Source organism: Xiphophorus couchianus, chromosome 4 (genome assembly GCF_001444195.1).
Source record: "Xiphophorus couchianus chromosome 4, X_couchianus-1.0, whole genome shotgun sequence".
Lineage (NCBI taxonomy): Eukaryota > Metazoa > Chordata > Actinopteri > Cyprinodontiformes > Poeciliidae > Xiphophorus > Xiphophorus couchianus.
Window position 1 is genome coordinate 36,183,198 of NC_040231.1, and position 20,257 is coordinate 36,203,454.

Consider the following 20,257-nt stretch of genomic DNA (forward strand, 5'->3'; position numbering starts at 1 on the left):
TATAGCCCGGTGCTGATTTTCTGTGGCTTTCTCTTCAACCACCAGGGGTCTCTTTAGCAAGAAGTGAATCATTGGAAGCCAAAATTGGAAATCAAAAAAGAAAGTGCTAATTTTCATTTAGAAGAAGCACATTCTATCAGCAGGCACAACAGAGAAATTTCTTCAAACTCATATGATGCAGCTTTTAAGTTGAGGGCTATCGATCTGACAGTGCAGGAGGGAAATAGAGCCGCTGAACGTAAGCTCTGCGTAACCGAAACCATGGTTCAGCTTTGGAGAGGGAGGGTTGCGTCCTTAATAAATCCAGCAGATTTATTGGGACACAGGTTGTCTGAGTGATGAAGATACCAGTGGCTTATAGCCCAGTCCAGCTTATATATGTACGTTTCCAGTTTTTTTTCAAAAATGTGTAGCAGTGGCTTACACCGTGTTCCAAATTATTATGCAAATTGCATTCAAGTGTCATAAAGATTAAAATTTGTGTTGTGCTATTAAATTTATAGATGGTATTGTGTGTCAGAGCTCTTTGAATCACTATAATTAATTTCAGAGAGCTGGGTTGATTAGTTTGTCTGCTGAGCTCAATTAAAGGAAATCTACTTAAGAAGGATGTTCCTCATTATTAAGCAGGCCACAGGTTTCAAGAAATATGGGAAAGAGAAAGGATCTCTGCTGATGGAAATCATCAGATAGTGTAGTGCCGTATGACAAGGTGTGAAAACATTAGATATTTAACAAAAACTGAATCATAGCAACATGTTTTGTAGCATATCAGCCTCAGGAGATGATTGAGGATGAAGAGACTCTGATGTCTGGTTTCTTTAGGATCTGACGGGTCTGCGGCTCCTCTCCTGATCCATTCTCTCTATCATACAGCAGCACACTGTGCCACGATGGACAATTTTTTTTTGTCCAGTGTCCATCCTAACTGAAATTGTTCAGCTTATAATGCACATCGTTTCACTCACGTCTGTATTTTTGAAAGCATTTTTGCTTCTGACGACATGGAATCGGGTTGAGGACATTTTAAAAAGATGTGAGTTGATAGCAGCTCACCGCGGCTGCATAGTGTCAGTCTCTAGCCAACCATGACGGCAGCGTCGGTCCGTAGCGTTCAGGGGGGTAATAGCTCCCGTAATTACAATTTAGCTTACCTTAATATTTTCTGTGTTTTATTTTGGTCAGTATTGTTAAACTGACCAAATGTCAGTGTTGATGTGTGTATGATAGGCGAGTCTATAGGACAGTTATGTATCGGTTCAATACGGGACAAACATTTAACGGCCAAATATGGAACGACTCAATATTTTACAATATTTTAGCCTGAATAGGCTAGAATCACCACAAGGCATAGTGATGAGTATGGAATTAACTCCAGCTGCGAGCAAAGCTGCTAAATACGCTCTACCATGGCCACTTACCCCGCTGCCATCAGAACACTACAACTCCTTTTTCTTTTCAATGCCAGACCAGCAAACGACAAACTGCGGTGAGACTTTAGCGAATTTCTGTCCGAGTCATGGTGGTGCTGGAAACGTAGCATCCGCACCTCGTGTGACGGCATGTTATATGGTTTATAAGACTGATAGCCGAGGTGTAGCTGCTGTTGATGGATTTCCTCTTTCCCCGCTAACTGTACTGAACTGGGAAGACTGTGTAGCTTCATCATTTTCCCACAAGTACCACTTGGCTAGTTGGAGGGGTTTGGTTACACAAATTTGTCCACCTGCGTGACTAGATTTCCCTCCCATGAACAGAGGCTCTAATGAAAAGATCCCAATACTGCAGCCAGGCCATTTGATGGAGCAGATTCCTGAGTGAGGAGGTCGAAGCTGCCTATGGACCTTGTTTGGAACATGCTGCAGCTATTGACATCAAACTGAGGCAAAGAGTCAGGAAAACTGGAGAAGCTCTACATGTACTAAGAGATGACATCTATGAAAAGGTCTCTGTTGTTTATGCCAACTTTACAGAGAGGGAGCAAAATTGCATCAGTGTGGAGATTTTCACTAATGCTCTAGCAGACCCTGATCTGATCCAAAAACTGTTAGAGGAGCGACCGTGCACCCTTGCATTGGCTTATGGGATTGGCCAAAGATAAGAAGCTACAAGGATGGCTGCCTGTGCGATCACACAATTGATGCGGCCCACCACACCCAACTTGACACTTCAGGGGGCCAGGCTAGCAATGGTGCATGAGGACCGTGACCTGTCCCAGTGGGAGCCATCCGAGAAACATCGACAGCAATCCATCTCAAGTAAGAACAAACATTTAAGCAATGTCATATGTCATAACTGCTCTGGTGTGGGTCATCTACGGAGAAGCTGCCCTTCACCACACCAACCAAAAGTCAAGCACACCCATCCCAAAAAGCCATCTGCACCAGACACTGTGATTATCTGCACTAAAAATGGGAAGGAGGAAATATGCATTCAAATTCTGATCCAGGGAATAAAAATATGTGCCCTCTTAGACCCCAGTGCACGGAGAAATGTGCTGTCCCTGCGTGACTTTAACTAGTTTGTTTTAGAGTGTAGACCCACCATCCAGCCATCAGCTGCACAAACATTGCAGGGAATCGGGCCAGAGGGGCTGCCTGTGCTGGAAGAGCTCATCCTCCCAGTCCATATTGGAAGCAAGATGGTGGATGTGAACTTCATCATTGCTGACACAGCCAAGAGCACATAGGTCATCCTGGGTCAACCCTTCCTGCGGCAATCAAGTGCCTGCTTGGACTGTAGGTGTAAGGAAATAACTCTGTTTGGAGAGAAGGTGCCCCAGTTGGGTTTTGACCTCCAGGCTGGGGTACACGTTGTGAGGGTGGCCCTACCACGATCCTGGAGCCTGGGCGAGAGTATGTGGTGCCTGGCCTCTCTCATCCCTGCCATACAGTCAGCAGGGTTCTCATGTTAAGCTCCACTAAACCCTCCATTGAAAAGCATAATGTTCTGGTGGCCCATGTTGTTGTCCAGCAGCAGCCAGCCTACTCATCAAGATCTTCAACCCTGGCACCATCCCTGTTGAGGTAAAGAAGGGAGCGGTGGCTGGAGTGCTTCAAGAAAGTACAGGTTGTTGCAGGAAAGGAGCTCCTGGCAGCTGGAGCTGACAGAGCCAATAATGTGCATGAACTTGTTAAGCCTCTCTTTTTCTATACTGAACCATCTCCAGGAACTGAACGCTGACAGCTGCGGGGGACTGTTGGAGGAGGACCGCAGTCATCTGGGCCTGTTATTGCAGTGATATGGCAATGTGTTCTCCACTGGCCCAAATGATTTGGATCACACCAGCATCGTGAAACATGACATCCTGACCACTGTAGGACCTCTGGTGAAACAGCCCCCCCGGAAAATGGCTCGGCAGAAACATGAAGCAGCTGACCAGCAGGTGCTTCAGAGCTTGGAGGCTGGTTTTGCCTTACCCAGTAATAGCAGCTGGGCAGCACCAATTGTGATAGTAAGAGAGAAGGATCAGACCTCTAGGCCTGTGTAGACTACAGGGCCCTAAATGAATAAACAGTTAAGGATGCGTACCCACTGCCTCGGATTCAAGACACCCTGGACACCCTCTCCACTGCAAAGTTCTTCAGCACACTCGACCTAACATCTGGATACTGGCAAGTGGAGATGACACCTCGGGCAAGAAGAGCCGCTGCATTCTGCACATGTAAGGGGCTTTTTTAATGGAATGTGATGCCTTTTGGACTGTGTAATGCTCCAGCCACTTTCCAAAGGCTCATGGACAGACCGTGTCCTGGCATCGCTGCAATGGGAGACATGTTTGGTTTATTTCAATGACATCATAGCTCTAGGACGAGACACTGGTCAGATGTTGGAGCAACTGGAGCATGTGTTTGCCAGTTGCGTGCAGCTAACCTCAAACTCAAACCCTCCAAATGCTGCCTGTTTCGGGAGCAAGTAATTTTCCTAGGCCACAAAGTTTCGGCTGAACAACCAGATGGGAACTCTTGGCTGTGGTAAAGTTCACTTCACACTTCAGACAGTACCTGCTAGGGCAACACTTTACCATTCAAACTGACCACAGCAGCCTACAGTGGCTCAGCAGACAGAGAGCCTGAGGGTCAACTCGCTCGCTATTTAGAGAAACTGGCAGAGTATGATTTCCAAATGCTTCACCACCCAGGAATTACACACCTAGATGTCTTTCCAGGAAGCAATGCCATGAAAATTGTGCATGTAACACACCAGATCCAGAGCAGAGCAGGAAGAAGTTTCAACACAAGGCTGTGCAGTATTATCTAAGGCATATTTCATCAGTGCAAACTGACTTTTCAACTTCCCCAGGAGTAGTAGGCAACTGCATAAATGGTGACAGGCAGAACTCCACTCATCCCAATATCCACCTGGTGAGCAAAGGACCTCAGCCCGACTAGTTCCGTTGCTGGAATGAGCAGCTTGCTGCTGCCCAAAAGAATGACCCCGATATAGGACCAGTTTGGGAATGGATGGATAAAAGGGAAAATCGTCCTGTCTGTGCCAGCATAGCAGCATATAGCCCAGCTACCAAAGCTCTATGGTCACAGAGGAAGAGATTCTACAGGAAAGATGGACTCATGTTGAGGAAGTTTTATTGCAGTGAGGGCAAAGTTTTCTACTCGCATATAGTATTACCACACTCTTACCACAGCTCTGTAATGGAACAACTGCACAATGGGCCTGTAGGTGGCCATTTTGGGGCCTGTTACGCCTGAAAAGCAGATATTATTGGTATATTATGAGAGATAATGTTACTCTGTGTTGCCGTACCTGCACCAGCTGTTCAGCCAAGGCCCGGCCATGGAAAACGCCCCAGGCAGCTTTGGGAACTGTGCGGGTAGGTGCTCCCAATGAAAGGGTAGCACCCACCCTTTCATTGGGTTGGTCCCTGATGGGACCCTTAAATCATGTTGGTGGTGCAGGACTATTTCAGTAAGTGGGTGGAAGCTTTTCCCCTATCTGACAAGCAAGCTCCCCACTGTGGCGGAGAAGATTGCGTCTGAATGGGTTTGCACATATGGAGCTCCACACTCGCTCCATAGTGACCAGGGCACCAATTTTGAATCTGCTGTTTTCCAGAGCATGTGTGAGCTGCTGGGCACCTACCCCATTTCGCCCCCAATCTGATGGCCAAGTGGAACGGTTTAATGCCACTTTGCAGAAAATTCTGGCCACCACTGCAGAGCGATGCCACTGGGAGTGGGGTCTGATGCTTCCATATGCACTTATGCACCGGGCCACCAAGCACAGCTCTACTGGATTCACACTGAACATGATACTGTTTGGTCGAGCGATAACCAAGTCTATCGATCTTGTTGCTGTTGCCTAGGGTGACCAAACGTCCATATTTCCCGGGACATGTCCGTATTTCACGTCCTGTCCCGGGTGTCCCGGGTTTTTTTTAGAAAGTGAGGAAATGTCCTGTTTTTTTTTTAATTTCCTTCATTGGACCATTAAATTTACAGGCACTAGGGCACTGCGCACGGCGCTGCGTGTGACGTACTCCCTGAGCCGCGTCATAGCGTGGCTGTCAGTACGCCAACAACATGCCAAAGCGCAAATGTATGGAGTTTCCCCGCTTTTGGTGTTCTGGTTTAAACCCCTCCCCCCCCCGCTCCAGGTTGTCCTGGTTTTCCTAAATTAAATTATGGTCACCTACTGTTGCCCCTTTGGTTCAGTCCTTTTTCTTTTTTTGATTCTAGTTTACTATGTTTATTTCTTGTGTCTAGTCATTCCATGTTACTGTATTTAATTATGTTTTTTAGATCTAGTTATTCTTAGTGTTAGATTTATTTCCTAGTCCTCTGTGTATTTTCTCCCTCATCCTCTGTGCCATTTTCTCTCTCCTCACACCTGCAGTCAGTTAGCTAATCAGCCCAGGTCCGTTGTCCCAGTATCCACCTTCCCAGTACTTATAGGCCCGGTCCCAAAGCTCAGTGTGCACCCCTCTGTGAAGTGTGGATTCAGTCAAGTGCACATAAGGGTTTGAGTGGTTTACAAACGTGCAAAAATGTGAGAATTGGGACATTACGCCTGTGTTGTAACTTCAACATCCAAAATGGACTGGTCACTGCTTAGGCACTTGTGCTACTAAAAAGCACAACTACAACAAAACAGATTATTTTAAATGTACAGGAAAGGTATTTTTGCTTTCCTAAGTCATTGCTAGAGATATTTGTTGGAGATATGTCTTTTGTTATGGCTTTAGATTAGATACAGAAAATTGCATATGTTCAGTAGTGAAACAAAAATTATTTTAATACTTTACTTTTGAAAACTGTTCTATTCAATTTTTTTGTCACAGACCGCTTGCTCAATGAATTTTGCCATATTTCCAAGAAGGCAAAAAAATACACATTAAAATGTACAAAAATTCAATTTAACAGTCTGCCATTTGACTAATTAGATAATTTTTCACTCATAAACCATCTCTTTTATGCAGCTAAAAGTTAATTTGGTATAAAGTGGAGCTAATGTGCTAACAGAGATCAAGTGAAGGACAAACATATGGCATATATAAAAAATTTAAAAATGCCTGATGCTACATTAGAAAAATAAATAAACTAATGGAGCCAAAATGTCCTTCTTAAAAGAAAGTATGAATGTTGTGACTTTATAAACCAAAAATATTGCAAGAAATTCATCAGGAGCTCTGACATCAGTTTTCTTCTACTCTAGTCTGAGAAGAAAACATTTGTTTAAAAATCATAATGATATCTCTGTCATGATATGAGGGAAGACAGGAGAAGCTATCCGGTTGAAAAGCCGTGCTCTTTATTGTTGCTTCTAACATGAGGTAACAACATGAATTACCTCTTATTCGAACTCGTTTCTGTGTGTCCTTTCCTAGTGCTCCCCCAGTGGTCAGCAAGTGTAACTACCGTTACTCTAGATGTACAACAGAAACTAATCTCGCGACAATCTCTAAAGAAAATACGAACCAAATAGATTTCTATTTCACTCCCAAAAAAGATATTAATTTCTTGATTATGTATAAAGTTTGTATATAAGGATCTGAGGGAAGCCGCCCAACGGATTTTGTGGCTACTTTACTTCAGGATTTACTCGGTTTATACAGGGCTCACCGGACCCTCCGCGCTAAACCTAAGGACAGGGAACCCCGCGTCCCTTCTCGCCAGAGTGAATATGTTTCAACAACGTAACGAAATCCTGCGCAAGGCTAGTGAAGCATCTCCTTTGATTTATAATGGGAGGAGGATTTCTGTTTTCCCGGATTTCACTGCTGCTGTGGCCAAGAAACGGACTGCCTTTACTAAAGTTAAGAAGGAGCTGCACTGCTGTCCAGGTGTCAAATTTGGTCTTTTCTACCCGGCAATATTGCGGATTACTCTTCCAAATGGGCAAGTCCAGACGTTTGAAGATCCGTCGCTCGCCATGGACTTTGTTGAGAAAAAGCTGAAAAATGCGGTGATCCCTGACTCTGTTTGAATGTTTGCCCTATGGCAGACATTTCCAAGACAAATTTTTGCGTTTATGCACGGGGATTGCTATGACTTTATTGGTACTTTTGTTGTAGTATTTTGTCACGGCTAATTTTTTGGCCCCAAGGACCATTAATGTAACTTGCACTAATGCTGCAGATTTGATAGTTGAGGTTGGCTTTCTTACACTTTAAGTATTGTCTTTGCACACTGGTTTGCACCCCCCTTTTTTTTTTCTTTTTTTTTTTTTGTATTATAATTTAAGGGGAAGGAAGAGAAAAAAGGGAGAAAAAAAAGAAAATATTTTATTTATTCTTTACCAATTTGTTTATTGTGATTATTATTACTAGCATTATGTTTTTGTTTTTTGTGTGTGTGTTGAAATGCAATATTGTGCACCTAGATTTTGTTTTTGTTGCATTCTGTTTGGAGGGTTTTTTGTTTTTTCTAAGAACTCTCCAAGGACCTTTTGTAGGTCGGACCATGGGCATTTTGTGGGGGGAGTGGGCTTCGCGCATCCCATTTGGGGGGATGCTTCTGCGAGATGTTCGGTTTGTTTGTTTACTAGGTTTTCTTTTTGTGTTGTGTACCTCCAACTCTTCCTTATCTTTTCTTCTGCTTAACCCTTTGTTTTATCAGCCAAGCGCCCAGATTCTTTCTGTTACTTGTATGTCTTATACTTTGCTATGGCTCTATTACTAGGACAGGACCTCCAATTCGCCAATTTCAACTGCAAGGGGCTGAATAATCCTGTCAAACGCAGTAAAGTACTACATCACCTCAACCAGTTGGGAGCAAGAGTCATCTTTCTACAGGAGACTCATCTTAGGAAACAAGAACATCAGAAACTGAAGAAGAACTGGGTTGGTCAGATCTATCATTCATCTTTTTCTGGTAAGGCCAGGGGTGCAGCTATTCTTTTACACAAATCTGTCCCTTTTACTTGTGATCAGATTATTTCTGACGTTTGGTCATATCTACCATTTCATAATGGTAGATATGTTATTGTCACAGGTTCAATTAGGGATATACGTGTTACATTAGCTAATGTCTATGCTCCCAACTGGGATGACGAAGCTTTCTATAGACGCTTTTTCTCTGAACTTCCGGATATGTCAACACATTATTTAATATTAGGGGGAGATTTCAATTGTTGGCTCAACTCGACACTCGACCGTTCTTCATCCAAGCCGGCCGTGCTCTCTCGATCGGCCAAAACAATTCATTCATTTATGCAGGAGTTTGCAGTATCTGATGCGTGGCGTTTTCTTAATCCTTTGAAAAGGGAGTACTCCTTCTTCTCACCTGTGCATCGTACATTCACTCGCATTGACCTTTTCCTTATTGATAATAGGCTGTTACCATCCTTGTCCTTGTGTAGATATGATGCCATCGTTTTATCTGACCATGCCCCGCTTTTGATGGATGTTAAATTAGGCATGTTATCATCCCAACGTCCATTACGGCAGTTAAACACACGTCTTCTCTCAAACACTGGCTTTATTGACTACATTTCGAAACAGATTTTTTCCTGACAACAAATAGAACACCGGGTATCTCTCCCTCCCTTCTTTGGGAATCATTGAAGGCTTTTATTAGGGGAGAGATCATTTATTTTATTCATTTCGAGAATAAATTAAGGATTGAGAAGTTGAATACCCTAAGACGACAAATTGCGCAACTTGATAATATGTACGCGGCCTGTGCTTCCCCAAATGTGTATAAAGAGCGTCTTTTACTGCAATCCGAATTTGATATACTCATGACCCACCGCACTACAGAACTTATGTTGCGGTCCGGGGCACAGTTTTTCGAACACGGTGATAAGGCCAGCAAATTGTTGGCACACCAAATCCGCCAGGTGTCTGCATCGCGTCAGATTATCAAGATTCAAACTGACACAGGTGTGACGACAGATCCTTGTCAGATTAATCTTGCCTTTGAGAAATTTTATAGGTTATTGTATTCATCTGAATCCACATCCACGGATGCTGACTTGGATAATTTTTTTGCCAAATTGGAAGTGCCTACTGTTGATCAGGAAACGGCGGTTAACCTGGGTAGACCTATTACTTTGTCAAAACTTAATGCGGCTATGCGATCTCTTCAGGGAGGAAAATGCCCAGGCCCTGATGGGTACCCCTCTGAGTTTTATGAAGCGTTTTGGGATAAACTTGCACCACTCTTATTAGAAATGTATAATGATGCTTTTGTTATTGGAGTTATCAGGCCACCATCTCCCTTCTTTTGAAAAAGCCAAAGACCCTCTTTGTTGTTCATCCTATCGTCCGATAAGCCTTTTAAACGCCGACTTTAAACTGTTATCAAAGGTTTTAGCTATGCGCCTTTAGTGTGTTCTGTCTACAGTAGTTCACTCAGACCAGACCGGGTTTGTTCAAAATAGATATTCTTTTTCTAATGTTAGGAGGCTTTTTAATGTTATTTACAATGATTCATCCCATAACAATCCCGAAGCCTTGATCTCTCTCGATGCTGAAAAGGCTTTTGACCGAGTTGAGTGGTCTTACCTCTTTTATATTGTCAAAAGGTTTGGTTTTGGTGAAGCTTTTTTGACTTGGATTAAGTTACTCTATTCTAACCCACAGGTCTCGGTTAGGACTAATAACACTCGGTTGGAGTACTTCCTCCTTCATCGCTCTACAAGACAGGGATGCCCATTGAGTCCCCTTTTATTTGCCCCGGCTATTGAGCCGCTTGCCATCATGCTTCGTTCGAGTCCAACTATTGTGGGCATACGACGTTATAGTTTGGAAGTTAAGGTCTCACTTTACGCTGATGACTTACTTTTATATGTTTCAGATCTGCACAACTCTATTCCTGCTGCTTTGCACCTGCTTTCGGACTTTGGCCGGTTATCTGGGTAAAAGTGAATTGTTTCCTATCAACTCAGCGGTCAGGGCTCTTCCGCTGCATGGCTTTCCTTTCAAAGTAGCCAATGACAGTTTCACATATCTTGGAGTTCGAGTTACGCATAGGTATGAGGACTTATTTAATGCTAACTTTTCTCCCTTGCTGTTGAAAGTTAAAGAAGACTTTGAGCGCTGGTCCTTACTTAAACTGTCTCTGGTAGCTCGAATTAACTGTGTCAAAATGAATGTTCTCCCCCGTTTTTTGTATCTTTTTCAATGTGTCCCAATTTTTTTAACCAATTCCTTTTTTGGTCGGGTAGATTCTCTTGTTTCAGATTTTCTCTGGGAGGGGAAGGTCCCTAGATTGTCTAGACAATATTTACAGAGACCTAAGCCACTTGGGGGGATGACCTTACCGAACTTCAGGTACTACTATTGGGCTTAAAATATTGGGGTTTTGACAGCCTGGCTTCGGTGTGGCCCATCCTCTCCTGACTGGCTTGTAATGGAGACGAATTCGGCAAAACCTGTGTCTCTCGCAGCTCTATTGTATTCACCAATTAAATCTTCAACTGTTGCTTACACAAAGAATAGCGTAGTTAAAACCTCTCTTAAGATTTGGACTCAATTTCGGCGTTATTTTGGTCTACAACTCCTTTCTCCATATGCTCCTATCGCAAACAATCATGTCTTTTCTCCCTCTCTCACAGACAAAACTTTTGTGATTTGGTCAAACCTTGGCATTCAGACCTTAAGGGATTTATTTATTGATGGTGTCTTTGCTACCTTTCAACAACTCTCTGTCAAATTTACTCTTCCATCTCGAGACTTTTTCAGATTTTTACAGGTGCGCAGCTTTGTTCATAGTAATTTTCCCACTTTTCCTAGGCTGCCTGAGGACTCTGACCTTGACTCCTTGCTTTTGCCCATTCCTAGGCTGAAAGGATCTATTTCAATTCTTTATACCCGCATAGCTTCGATCTGCTCTGAGTCTTTAGGCTCAATCAAAGCCCTCTGGGAGGAGGATATAGGAGAGGCTATCCCTGACGAGCTTTGGTCACATATCTTAATACGGGTACATAAGTCTTCTATATGTGCTAGGCACTGTCTTATTCAATGCAAGCTTGTGCACCGCGTTTACTATACCAGGGCTCGCCTGTCTAAATTTTATAGCACGGTTTCCCCAGTTTGTGATAGGTGCCAACAGTCTCCTGCAAACCTTATACACATGTTTTGGTTGTGCCCCCAGCTGAAGAGTTTTTGGACAGAGATATTTGTTGTTATATCAGACGTGGTTGGCAGAAAAATTGATCCGAACCCCCAGAGTGTTTTGTTTGGGGTGTTTTCAGGGCCATCTCCTTTGTCCTCTTCCCAAGAAAATTCTTTGTCCTTTATGACCATTATTGCAAGGAGGATAATTCTTCTTAAATGGAAATCACCACAATCTCCTTCTTTTATATTCTGGTTGAGGGATATTGTTTATTTTCTTAAACTTAAAAAAATTAGGATGTCACTACGGGGTTCCTCTGACAAATTTGCAGAAATCTGGCAGCCATTGTTACGATTGGTTGGTCAAGTTAATTTCCATTCTGTCCCAGTCTAGTCCTTCGCGTATGTATTTGTCTGCTCATCCTGTGTCCTTTTCCTCGGATTTTCCTTTTCTTATGGTTCCATATTTACTGTCCTGGGGACAAACTGTACTTTCTTTAGGTGTGGCAGAATGCATCTTAATTTTTATTTATTTCAAAACATTTTTTTTTCTTGTGTGTGTCCTTGTTCTTATGACTTTTTCTTATTGCCTGGGAGTGATTGGAGGTCGTTTTGTTGTGTTTTTTTGTTTTGTTTTTTTGTAACTTAAGGGAATTGTATGGTTTGTTTTATATGTATCACATTGTAAATGTATGGCTATGCAATTCCTGTTAAAAACCAAATAAACAAAGTTGAAAAAAAAAAAAAGATTTATCTTGGATTTGTGACATTTTGTTTTACTTTCCTCACCGTTAATTTGTGACTAGTCTTTTATTACTAATTTTTTTATTTTATTGCCTTGTCATGCTATTTTCTTGGAATTTTCTAAGACTGAAAAAAACAACAAAACATTGCCATAAAGCCGACTTTTAACTCAAAACATTACATGCAGCAATGAATTGTGCTGCATGTAATGCCAAAGTCCGTAAAATTGCGGACTTTGCATGAGGGTGGAAATAGTACCCTAAATGGGCGGGGCAAAGGGCAGATGTGGAGAATGTGGGACACACTGCGCACTTAAATTGTTTAATCTTGTGATTGTACAGCACTTTGGTCAGTGGTACTGTTTTAAAGTGCTATATAAATAAACTTGCCTTGCCTTGCCTTGCCTAAATTCTTCAACATGAACCCGCATTTGAAGGACACAAGGGAGGAATGTCCCAACTCGCACTCCAACTCTTGGAGTGCGAGTTGGGGCAGGGCCACACACATTTTCTCTTCTCAATCCTTGCTGGTTCCTCCTGCTACTTCCTGTTCTGCCTCGTCATCTTTGTGTCGCTTTGCTGTTTTCCCACTTGGATTCTGTGCTTGTCGTCTGCCCTGGCCCCTTGTGGGTTTTGAAAGTTTTTGTTGATCATCTTCATTAAATCTACATCATCTACTGAACACCGTTGCTGCTCTGCATTTGGGTCCTCTCTAACCAACACATCATGACAATTATGTTTTCTTTGGGATGTAAATAATTTAGTTTTTACTTCTGCCAAACCTTTTTTAACTGTTTTGCATATCTGGTTTTATTTTGTGTTTTATGTTTTATTTTTGTTTTGAAACAAACTAATAAACTACAGCAAATGAAACATTATTAACAATTATACAATTACAATCCTAGAAGTCCTTTCCTTTTTTAAACTTCTAATAAAACGTTTGAGCAAGTTGTTCATCTTACCGACTATGTCGTTTCTTTAGATTTGCTGACAATGGCATTGGTCTCACTCTTGCAAGGTAAGACTTTCAATATGTTCTATCATTCTTTCTCTCCCTTTGCTTTCTTTTGCACTGAGAAATGGAGGTAGTTAATACAGTATTAAAAGTTTCTAAATAGAATGGTCACATTAGTTGGAATAGGTATGAATGTTCAGGTGATTTTCCAAATCAGAGTATCAAGAAATACACACTTTACATAGAGCGCTGTTTAACCTGGGTATTTGGTCTGGGAAGAGGTACAAAGACAAACGCATTGTATTTTTCTCCCATTTCTTTCTTTTAATACCATCAATCAATGAATAGAATAACTTAACATTGCCGTAGATGTTATAACCATTAACATAAACAAAAAATATTGAACAGTCATTTAAAAAGCACTGAACATGCCTTGAATATGTATGCATATTTATTTGACAGAATATTCTTAAGGAAAAAACTTTCTCCTAATTCATCTTCTATTTTTTGTTGACACTGTATGTTAATACTGCATATCTGTATTTATTTTACGTTTTGTCTTACTTAGCACATTTTTGCTATAATTAGCATGTCATATTGGGTTTTTCTCTGTCTTGAATTGAGTTCTTCTGTGTATTTATTTTGAGTTTCTGTCTCTGAGTCTCCCTGTTGTCCTGTCTTACCCGTTGATTGCTCCCTGTGTATTTAACCCCACCTGTGTTCCTTGTTCCTCGTCGGGTCCTTGTCGTATGTGTGCTTCAGTCCTTCGTCTACGTTCCAGTTGCTACCTGTGTTGAGCCCTGGCTTCCGCTCAGCAGTGCTGCCTGGCGTTTTGGACTGCTTTCATCATTAAGCCTTCATTTTTTTCACTGCAACCTGGTCCCATTGCGTCTGTCTCACCACCTCCCACACCGCAATTCATGACATAGCAATTTTTCAGGCTCCTCCAATTAGTTTTTTTTTTTTTTTTTTTTTTCAAAAAAGAGACAAGCGACAAACCTCAGAACTTTGTGTTTTTGAAGATGTTAGTGACAACACATGAAAGCATTTAACTTGAAACAACTGTCCTGAGTGAGAAACAAGTGCTGTTTGCGATTATCCATTGTTGGATAATCGACAAGTTTAGCACCTTTTGATTCTCCAACACCATGGGCCTTTGTTGCTTTCTAGGCAAAGTAGTTAGTTGTACAGTGTCACAATCATGCAAAGAATAGGAAATCAGAAAGTGGACAAACACTTTTTCATGCTAAAATTAAAAGTCTCTTGCCTTTTAATTTTATTCTTTTACAAACTTTTCATCTTTTGTTGTAGATGGTGAGTCAGGTATAGTCTATCTTAAGTTTAAAACTGCAGTCACATACCTAATGAACAATCAGAGATGTTAACAGTTTTTTTCCAAATCAAGTCTCAAGTCCCAAGTTTAGTCTTAGGTCTTTTGTCCCAAGAGTTAAATGACAAATCACCTCTAAGCCTGTAACTTTTGACTACAGTCATGGGAACTGCTGTAACTTCAAACTTTACTGCACTACAAGCCTAAATTGTTTGTTCTTAGGTCTAAATTAACACATGAAACTTTAATAAATACTCTTCCATGGTATGTCAGCTGTTTGTTTGTTACACTGTTAAATTATGTCCTGTGTAAATATTCAGCAGTATTGCACTGTTCTGTCCTTGTATGAGATGCTTTCATGTATGTTTTGCCTCAGGCTTTTTATATCTGAAATGAATATCTTGGGAGATTTGAACACAGAAATGTTGATTCATCATGGGTTATTCCACTTTTTCACAGTGGAGGAACATTTCCAGATGATGATGGTTCTCATCAGCAGGTGAAGAACTCTCTCTTTGTTGGTGAAAGTGGTAATCGTGGGATGCTCCTTCCAAATAACAACATATGGGGCCCAGGAGGTTCTGATTTCTCCAGTAGGACACTGCCACGTGGAATGTAGGTGGCTTTTGAAGGCTCTTTAATTCACTCTGTTCTTTTGAAGGCTGAAGAGCATCAGTCAGCATCACAAAGTTGCAGTGCCACAAAGTCTCAAAAATAATGCTTTATGGTCACTGTGAAACTGTAAACTATCATGATGCTTCAGCATATTTTGCAATGGGCGGATAAATTAAATAAATTGCTTGTATTAAGTGTTCAACTTAGCTATATTCATGCATAATGATAGAAAGAACTGTCACAACTATTCTGTAAACAAGGTCACAAATTCTGTACATGAACTACAAATGAGATGATTTGTATGGCTTTGTTTCTCTGTAGAGATTTTCCTATTCGAGGCATGCAGATCTATGATGGTCCAGTCAATGTTCAGAACTGTACATTTCGAAAATTTGCAGCATTGCATGGACGACACACCAGTGCCTTCGGGTTCAGACTCAACAACTCATGGCAGAGCTGCCCAAAGAATTACGTCACCAACATCACCTTTGACCAAGTTCCTGTAAGTTAGCAGTCTCTGTGGAAATGTATGTTTTTTCAGTTCTGTTAGTTAGTTAGTTTATTTTTGTCAAGAAAAGTCATTGCAGGAAAATACCCAAGTTTGATCACATTTATCAATTCTTAGTGCAATTCTTTTCCATTACATTGTAATCCAACATGTTTAATTGTATATTTGCAGCTGTACTTTTTTCCAAACTAACACAATTTACTTACTTTTAATATAAATATAAATTCTCATTATAATCAAACTGTGAATAATGTCAAGTCTTTTATTTTAATAGCACATTTTCTGTAAGACACATTCTCCCCTTGTGTCAAGGAAAATCCTTTTCCTACAGTTCTCATGAAAACCTCACTTTTCTCTGATCCCTATTTACCATCATCACTACATCATCCCTCCTCTCAGTCTTCTGGCATTTAAATCTGCTGCTATTACTCCCATTATGAAGAAACCATATCTTGACCCTTCAAACTTCAATAATCTCATCCAAGATCTAACCTATCCTTCATTTCCAACGTTGTTCTGTAAATTTGGTATCTATTTCAATTGCTATACCAAGCTCTACCGGTCCACCAAACCCAACTCCACAATCCCACCCTTCAACCTCTGATTATCTCTGTGAACTGAATCACTAACTTTCCAATAATTTTGTCCAACAACAGGAATAAAATGGAGCTCATTCTTGTTTAATTAATTTTTTCAATGCAGTTTATTTGTATTGCTCCAATTTGCAACAATTTGAAACTCTTGTCTTTGTCTCTCTCTCTTTGAAAACCTGCCTTTATTATTTTCCTTGGCAGCATAGTAACTGCCACAATTGTTGTTGCCGTCTATTGACTGCTGCTGAACACCATCACTGTCAAGTGTGTTCAGCAGGAACAGACCATTTTTTGCAGATGCAGGGGAGTGTACAGTGTAAATATGAATTTGTGCTTTTTGGTCTGGGATTGGTAACATTTAATTTTTACTGCTAAAAACAATTAAGCTGTAATTGGTGATATGTTGTTTGCTGCTGATAATTTATGCATCTAAAACAAACATTATTTTTACTTCAACTTATAAGGTATGTGAAACTTCTCCAATTAAAATTGTTTGAAGGCACTGAATCAACCCAGTACCGGTCAACATTTTCAAGTGACCTGGCATACATAAAATGTCTATCTATTGTAAACCTGGCATACATAAAATGTCTATCTATTGTAAACCTGGCATACATAAAATGTCTATCTATTGTAAACCTGGCATACATAAAATGTCTATCTATTGTAATTACACCTAAGAGAAATTAATTTAATCAAAGCATGTCATGAACATGTGTGTATGTATTCCATCTTAAGCCGTACCGACTGCAGTTTTCTGGCCATATGCCGATTACTGATCTTTAAAAAGCCTGACCTGCCGATTTTGATTTTAGCCGATACCAATTTTTTTTTGTCTGAAATGTCAGTAAATGTAGCAAGAAAGTCACTGAGTTGGCAACAGTGAGGCAACTATTGTTAACTGCAAACGTGCAGACATGACCTAGTGGGCTGGTCTGTCAGTCAAAATTTTGCTTAGGGCCCCATAGAGGCTTGGGTCGGCCCTGCTTAGAAGTAGGTGTCAGGTTACATTGTGTTGCATTCAATGTTACCGGAAAAAAGAGATTCATGCTCTTAATGTCCGATTTGCCATAGCTATTTCTTGAATTCATAGTCACCAGATGGAGTGGCAACAGGGGTGGCAAGGCTCTCAGTTGGGGTGGCAACTGCCAACCCTTGTCACCCCAGTAGATCCGCCCCTGCCTGGGGGGAAATCCTGGTTAGAATTACCAAAATTGTTTCTATTTGTTAAGTGCCAGAAAACATAGTGAGAAAAATTTTTTAGAGATTTTTTGTAACTTTCTTAGAATTCAGAAGTTCACCTACATTTGGTCAGTATAAGAAATAACGCTTTTAAACTTTATGACTTGAGTCAAGCCATTTGCATTTCCTTCCACAAATGCAATTTGTGGAAGGACGAGTCAAGTTGTTTGCTGGAGTTCTGGCCCATTCTTCCTGATAGAAGTGGTGTAACTGAGTCAGGTTTGTAGGCCATCTCACACTCGCATGCGTTTCCCACTTCTCTATAGGATTCAGATCAGGGCTTTGTGATGGTGTACATTGATTTGCTGTTCTTAAGGCACTTTGCATTCACCCTGATTGTTTTTTAGGGTTATTGTCCATTTGGAAGACCAGTCTGTGCCCAAGATTTACGTTCTGTCTGTCTTTAGATGTTGCTTCAATATCTGTGCATAATGTTCTTTCTTCATGATGCCATCCATTTAATGAAGTGTGCCAGTTCCTCTTACAGCAAAACAATTATACAACTGTGAAAGTTGTAGCACCCTTCACAGTTAGGATGCTACAGCCGTCCATGTTTTTTCCTCCAAAAAACATGGACGGTTTATTGGAGGAAAAACCGTCCATGTTTTTCCTCCAAATGTCCATAGGCATGATGGACATTCCCATTATGCCTATACTTGCATATAGTTGTTTGAACAGGTGAATGTAGCAGCTTCAAGGTAAATTGTTCCCAAGGATGAAACAGATTTGTGCAGCTGCACAATTCTCTCCTTGCTGATTTCTTTTGACCTTCTCATCATGTCAAACAAAAAAGCAGAATGTTTCAAGTGTTACCTTAAAATACATGCACAGGTGTGACTCCAATGAACTCGTATACGTCAACTAGCTTGTGGAAGGTTTAACCCAAATCATACACAGAGAAGTTTGGTCTGATTTAGACAATGCAGGAAAATGTGTGTATGTCAGTTGAATGTGCTTAGTAATGGCATCTTGGACATTCATATGTGAAACTAATTTCATAATTGGGGGAGTCATGAGCAGTTCTTATTTGGAATTCATATTTGAATGAATGTGTTCATGTTTAGAGGTACCAAATTCACATATTTTTTATATTTTTGAATTTATGAAAGAAAATAAAAACCACCTCAAAATGGTACAGGTGCAATGCATTGATTTTGAGTGTTGCCTTTGATCTTGAATGATGCCTTTTTCCACAGATCAGTCAATATGAGCAGATTTTTCACTTTACTCCAGATCACATCTCGGGTATTCTTTGGAGAACCGGGTCCCTGGTTCAACAAGATGCAGATGGATGGAGATAAGACAACCATCTTCCATGACATTGATGGGTCAGTTAGTGAGTATCCTGGAGCGTTTTTGGTTAAAGAAGACAACTGGCTGCTCCGTCACCCTGACTGCATTGATGTGCCTGATTGGAAGGCTGCAATCTGCAGTGGCCATTATGCACAGGTTGGTCAGTCCCCAGTTATTGTCATCAGATATAATTAAGGTTTTGAGCCCGCAGAAGCGAGTAGACAGCCAATGCAGGGCATGGCTGTTTGCCTGCTCCCAGCAGAATTCTATTGTTTTTACTCTGTTTTGTCATTACTGGGGCCTTCGATGCATTGCATAGGGAGAGAGAGACTCCCAGGTGTATGCCCAGGTTAGTGCACTACCTTTCGCAATATTCCTCCGCTAGAGTGAGTGAGTGTATTTCTGACCAGAAACAGTTTTTAACTCGCCCTCACGCCCACAAATATGGCTCAGCCATGACACCATCTCTCGCTCATCTCTGCTATTACAGTAAGTGAGGTACAGATATGAATCGCGATACTATCAAAGACAAGTTGATTAGTTTGTCTGGTAAGCTCAATTAAAGGAAATCTACTTAACAAGGATGTTCCACATTATTAAGCAGGCCACAGGTTTCAAGCAATATAGGAAAGAGAAAGGATCGCTCTTATGCTTTTTTTAACAAAAAGAAAACGTAGAAAAATAAAGCTTTACGTCGACTTCTTCAGTAGTGTTCAAGTAGGAGCAGGATTGAAATAGCGCTGGAATGTAGTCTGCTAGTCTGTTTATTAGAAGATCTAAAGATAAAACTCAGGGAGGATCAGGGTTGATTTAACACACCAGGGACAGAAAAATAGAGCAAAAGGTGATTTGTTGGATAAATTATTTACAATTCCATCAAATAACTGCTTCAATCTTCCATTAACCACAAACATTTCCAAATAAGTTGATGATTAAACTCATTCAAAAATGTCCATATGCTGATAATGATCCTGCACAAGTAATAATAGTCCAGTTCAGTTTAACCAACGGTTATCAACAGACTGAATCAGTGTTCAGATCAGTGCTTCTCCTGCCTTACATGTTTTAGGTGTTTCTCTTCTGCCACACCTGGATTCAATCTGTGGTGATTAACAGCCTTCTGCAGTTCTTGATGGCTGCAGAAGGTCATGCAATCATCTGACTCAGCTGTTCTGGAAAAGAGGCACATCTAGGCATATCCCTAAACACATCATAATAAAAAAATTAAAACAAGTGATTTGAAATGATTTAGAGCAGCAGCCAGCCTTACACTTCCTTGGGAGAACCAAACCAAACAATCGGCCCCACCCTATTTTTAAAAACTCAAATCCCACAAAATCTCGCAGGATTTCATACTTAGGCCTAGAGTGGTGGGCAGGTTAAAAAATACAAAAGGAGAAGGGGGAGGGGTGCGACCAAACAGCATACATTGATCAGACGTTGATCAGACATCGGCATTAGAT

The 20,257-nt window shown here is 41.1% G+C and overlaps 1 protein-coding gene across 6 annotated transcripts in view; it reads left to right on the plus strand.

Annotated features, from left to right (window-relative positions):
* cemip (cell migration inducing hyaluronidase 1) overlaps positions 1–20,257 on the plus strand; it is a 241,455-nt gene that overhangs the window by 182,796 nt on the left and 38,402 nt on the right. For all 6 annotated transcript variants that reach the window (XM_028015467.1, XM_028015468.1, XM_028015470.1 and 3 more), the window contains 4 exons: positions 13,241–13,276; positions 15,003–15,158; positions 15,480–15,660; positions 18,735–18,950. In XM_028015467.1, coding sequence (XP_027871268.1) covers positions 13,241–13,276; positions 15,003–15,158; positions 15,480–15,660; positions 18,735–18,950 — 589 coding nt within the window. The remainder of the gene's footprint in view (positions 1–13,240; positions 13,277–15,002; positions 15,159–15,479; positions 15,661–18,734; positions 18,951–20,257) is intronic.